We start from the raw sequence: 4,654 nt of genomic DNA, 5'->3' as shown, positions 1-4,654 counted from the left end.
TCCCTGATGAATGTTACAGTACATTATGTCTATCACATGTAACCATATTAAAACAGCAGTAGTGAAATGCCAAGACCAAAGTGGCCAACAGGGTGAATTCAGACTGCTCAGTTGGGGCAAGAAAGAGCCTCCGGTTGAGACAACATTGCTTTTATTTCTTTTTTTTCCCCTTCTCCTGATTTTTATCTCCAGCTTCCTGCACGTAAATCAATAATTCATAGCGGCTCACCTGCCTCCAGGGCTTCTGTAATTTTAACACCACACTCAGACACATCAATTCTTTGTCAAACAGGGTTTTTGCCAGCTTCTTACAGCAACACCACTCACCACTTTTGCACCCTTTTGCAAACTAGACAGAAGCTGGAGAGACTTGGAAAACTAAAGTTTTGTAAGACTGAAGCTAAAATGATTATTTCCAAAACGTTTGGAGATGCTTATTCCACCTCCTAGTGGCGTGAAGAGCACAGAGCAGTTTCAAAATCAGAAATAAAGGCTCATAAAAGTGTGTCTTCATTACTAAAATAACAGAAGAAATATGGATAAAACACATGCAGTTAAGCAGATTTTAACATGTTTACATTTAGGTGAATGTATACATTGTACAGGTTATCATAGTTTATATTTATTTACATGCAATGAATCACATATCATCATGAAAATATACACATCATCTTTTTTCTACTGCTACTAATATTACACACAATAATCATTATATTATATTACATTATATTATATTAAATTATATAATAATAATAATAATAATAATAATAATAATACAATTATTATTATTATTATTATTATTATTATTATTATTATTATTATTATTATTATTATTTCAGAGTAGAAGCCTTTGCTGTAAAAGCACCGTGAGCTTTTTGGTATGACGGCTTGGTGACGCTTCTCTGTGGGAGGACGCAGAGCTAAAATCCTAACCACACATACTCACACGCACACATACGCGCGCGCACACACGCACGAGCCAGAGCGCGGAGCCCCTTCCCGCTTTCCCTCACTCCGGACCTCACAGTGCTTCGCGTCGCTCCTCTCTCGCCGTGCCATGCAGTGCTGCACCGCGCTGTCTTCATCCGGAGGAGAATGCCAGCGCGCGTGAGCACGGGAGGAGCGGACTGCACCCCTCGCGCGGATCTCTCGGATATGCTGAGACTCTGCTGCTGCGTGCTGGCTCGCTCCTAAAACCCCGGGACTGAAGGCGCATCGCTTCGCTTCGCACCGCACCGCACCGCGCCGCCCGCGCTGAGATGGCCCTGGCTTCAGCCGCGCACCCGCCGCGCTCGGCACCGCACGCCTCCTCCACGTCGCCTGCTGGGATTTAAGAGGGGGCTCCATGGAGAGCCGTGCGCTCCGGCGCGCTCCTGGCGCAGTCTGACCCTCCTCGCGTTTCTGTCCCCCTCCTCCTCCTCCTCCTTCTCCTCCTTCTCCTTTCTCCCTCTCTCCCTCTCTCCCTTCCTCGGCTTCCGCGCGAACCCGCGCGCTCTCCATGCCGGGGGGCGTTTCGGCGCTCCGTGCCGTCAAAATGCTGAACAACATCTTGCTGCTGAGCGTTTTAACGGTGTCCGGCTTCTCGTCGCGAGGCGAGAGCCGCAAAACTTCCAAGGACATTTGCAGAAACCGCTGCTCGTGCGAGGAAAAGGAGAGCATGCTGAACATCAACTGTGAAAACAAAGGTTTCACCAGCGTGAGCGCGTTTCAGCCGCCGCAGAACAAGGTCAGCCAGCTGTTCCTCAACGGCAACTTTCTCACCAAGCTGAACCCCAACGAGTTCGCCAATTACGGCAACGTCACCTCCCTCCATCTGGGCAATAACGGGCTGCAAGAAATCAAAACGGGGGCGTTCAACGGTTTGAGGAACCTCAAACGCCTCCATCTAAACAACAACCACTTGGAGATTATAAAGGAGGACACGTTTTCTGGCCTGGAAAGTTTGGAATATCTACAGGCTGATTACAATTATATCAGTGCCATAGAGGCAGGTGCTTTCAACAAACTGAATAAGCTCAAAGTCCTGATCCTTAATGACAACCTCTTGCTTTCCCTGCCCAATAACATATTCCGCTTTGTCATGCTGACCCATTTGGATCTAAGAGGCAACCGGTTAAAAACACTGCCCTTTGCGGGCGTTTTGGAGCACATAGGTGGCATCATGGAGATTCAGCTGGAGGAGAACCCGTGGAACTGCACTTGTGACCTGATACCGCTCAAAGCCTGGTTGGACACTATTGCCGTTTTTGTGGGCGACATAGTCTGTGAGACGCCCTTCCGGCTTCACGGGAAGGACGTCACGCAGCTGATCAAGCAGGACCTCTGTCCCCGGCGGGGCCCTGCCAGTGAGGCGGGTCACCGCGCTGTGCAGCCTCCGCCCGATGCCCATCACCGGGCTCCCTCTCCAACAGTACGCGCCCGGGTCACACCGAGTCGGGCGCCCAAGGCGTCACGCCCCCCCAAGATGAGGCACCGTCCCACTCCCCGTGTGACGCCCGGCAGAGACAGGCATGTGTTCGGCCCAATCATGGTGTACCAGACGAGGTCTCCAGTGCCCATGAGCTGTCCGAGCGTTTGCGTGTGCACAGCGCAGAACCCAGACAGTGGATTAAACGTCAATTGCCAGGAACGCAAGCTGCACAACATCTCTGAGCTGCAGCCCAAGCCGTCTTACCCAAAGAAGCTGCATTTAACCGGTAACTATTTGCAGACCATCTACAGAATGGATCTGGCAGAATACAGTTCCCTTGAGCTTCTCCATCTGGGGAATAACAGGATAGCTATTATTCAGGATGGGGCCTTTGAGAACCTAACGAGTTTGCGTAGGCTTTACCTTAATGGCAACTACATTGAAAGTTTGTCCCAGTCTTTGTTTGCTGGGCTGCAGAGCTTGCAGTACCTCTACCTGGAATACAACATCATCAAGGACATTTTGCCAAACACATTCAACTCGCTGCACAATCTGCAGCTGCTGTTCCTCAACAACAACCTGCTGAGGTCCCTCCCTGACAATGTGTTTGGTGGGACCATGTTAACCAGGCTTAACCTCAGAAACAACCACTTTTCCTATTTACCAGTACGTGGTGTGCTGGACCAGCTCTCAGCGTTCATCCAGATTGATCTACAGGAGAATCCCTGGGACTGCACCTGCGATATTGTGGCACTAAAGAACTGGATGGAGCTATCCAGCACCAGCGTGGTGGTCAACGAGATCACGTGTGACTCTCCATCAAAACATGCAGGCCGCCTTCTGCGCTCCCTGCGAAATGACGCCATCTGCCCGGACACTGGTGAGGCCCCACCAACAAAGGCCCCCACCATCATTAGCTCAAGCACCGGAGAGACCCCCTTCTCAGTGGCGACGCCCACAGACCGAGTGCCCGAGACGCACCCGGAAGTGCCCTTGTCCGTGCTCATCTTGGGTCTGCTGGTCGTGTTTATACTCTCCGTGTGCTTTGGGGCCGGCCTCTTCGTGTTCGTCCTCAAGCGGCGTAAGGGAGTCGACAGCGTCCCCTCCGGGGCCAACAATCTGGACATGAGCTCCTTTCAAGTACAGTACGGCTCCTACACTACAGAGCCCAGCGTGAACAAAAGTGAGAACCGGGTGTACAACTACATCCCTCCCTCGGTGGGCCAGATGTGCCAGAACCCCATCTACATGCAGAAGGAGAGCGAACAGGTGACCTACTACAGAAACCTGAAAGAACTGAGCTTCAGCACCCTGGACCCCAAGAAAGAGGAGCTGGCGCGCAGCCCAGGGTACACGGTAAGCACGGTGGAGTTCACAGACAAGCACCCCTGTGGCAACCCAGAGCCAGAGCTCCTCTATCAGAACATCGCAGAGAGAGCCAAGGAGCTCCCGGCTGCGGGACCACTCACCTATAGCTTTTGCACTTTGCCCAAAAGGCCCTTCATTCCCCCGTACGAGACCACGCGGCGGCACAACCAGGATCGATTAAGCAAAGCTGTGCTTTATGGGACCCCGAGGAAATACGGTGACCAAGCAAAGGTTGAGCACCCCTTGCTCCCCAGCAAGCTGAAAACAGAGCCAGACTACCTCGAAGTTCTGGAGAAGCAAACTGCAATGAGTCAGCTGTAAAACTAGCCCTCTTGCATTAGTCTTTATAAATAAAGATGCATCGTCCATGTATTCGACAGCATAAGACTCGAACAAACCGAACGATTCCAACAACGCAAGCCTTTTTTTTTCATCTCCATCTTTCCGAAGCTGTACAAATTAGTAAAAAGAAAAAAAGAAAAAACAAAAAACAAAGAGTATCCACAATTTAAAGATGATATATTATTTTCTCTAAGGTTTAAATTATTTCCTCTACTTGAAACAGAAAGACTGTAGCAATTGTTGCAAGAATATGTACGATACAGCTTATTGCTTTTATATATATAAAATATATATATATATGAAGTATATTTTTCCCTCTGGGGACGAGACGCCGTCCTTTTTGCAGAAGCGCGATGTTGAATCATGAATTGACATTCCTGTGTGGTTATATACGACGGTGAGTGGGATACACAGTAACTGGTTGCATCCACTTTGATCCATTGATTCCAGAAAGTGCCTTTGCACTCGAAGAATTTTATCTTTGCTTTCTGTTAACAGAAGTTTTATAAGTGCTGTATTTTAAAGACTCTTTCT

General features: G+C 49.4%; 1 protein-coding gene across 1 annotated transcript; it reads left to right on the top strand.

Moving 5' to 3' along the window:
- The first annotated feature begins 1,296 nt into the window (after positions 1-1,296).
- slitrk2 (SLIT and NTRK-like family, member 2) lies at positions 1,297-4,246 on the top strand. Its single transcript, XM_036568864.1, has one exon. The coding sequence runs from the start codon at positions 1,499-1,501 to the stop codon at positions 4,097-4,099; it is 2,601 nt and encodes an 866-aa protein (XP_036424757.1). The 5' UTR covers positions 1,297-1,498; the 3' UTR covers positions 4,100-4,246.
- Positions 4,247-4,654: the final 408 nt, after the last annotated feature.

The sequence above is a fragment of the Colossoma macropomum genome, unplaced genomic scaffold (assembly GCF_904425465.1).
Source record: "Colossoma macropomum unplaced genomic scaffold, Colossoma_macropomum, whole genome shotgun sequence".
Classification (NCBI taxonomy): Eukaryota; Metazoa; Chordata; class Actinopteri; order Characiformes; family Serrasalmidae; genus Colossoma; species Colossoma macropomum.
Note: the sequence above shows the minus strand (reverse complement) of the source record. Positions and strands in the feature narration are given on the sequence as shown.

Bases quoted from the DNA above. Each gene is read 5' to 3' on its own strand.
- slitrk2 (XM_036568864.1), top strand. From the start codon at position 1,499: ATGCCGGGGGGCGTTTCGGCGCTCCGTGCCGTCAAAATGCTGAACAAC.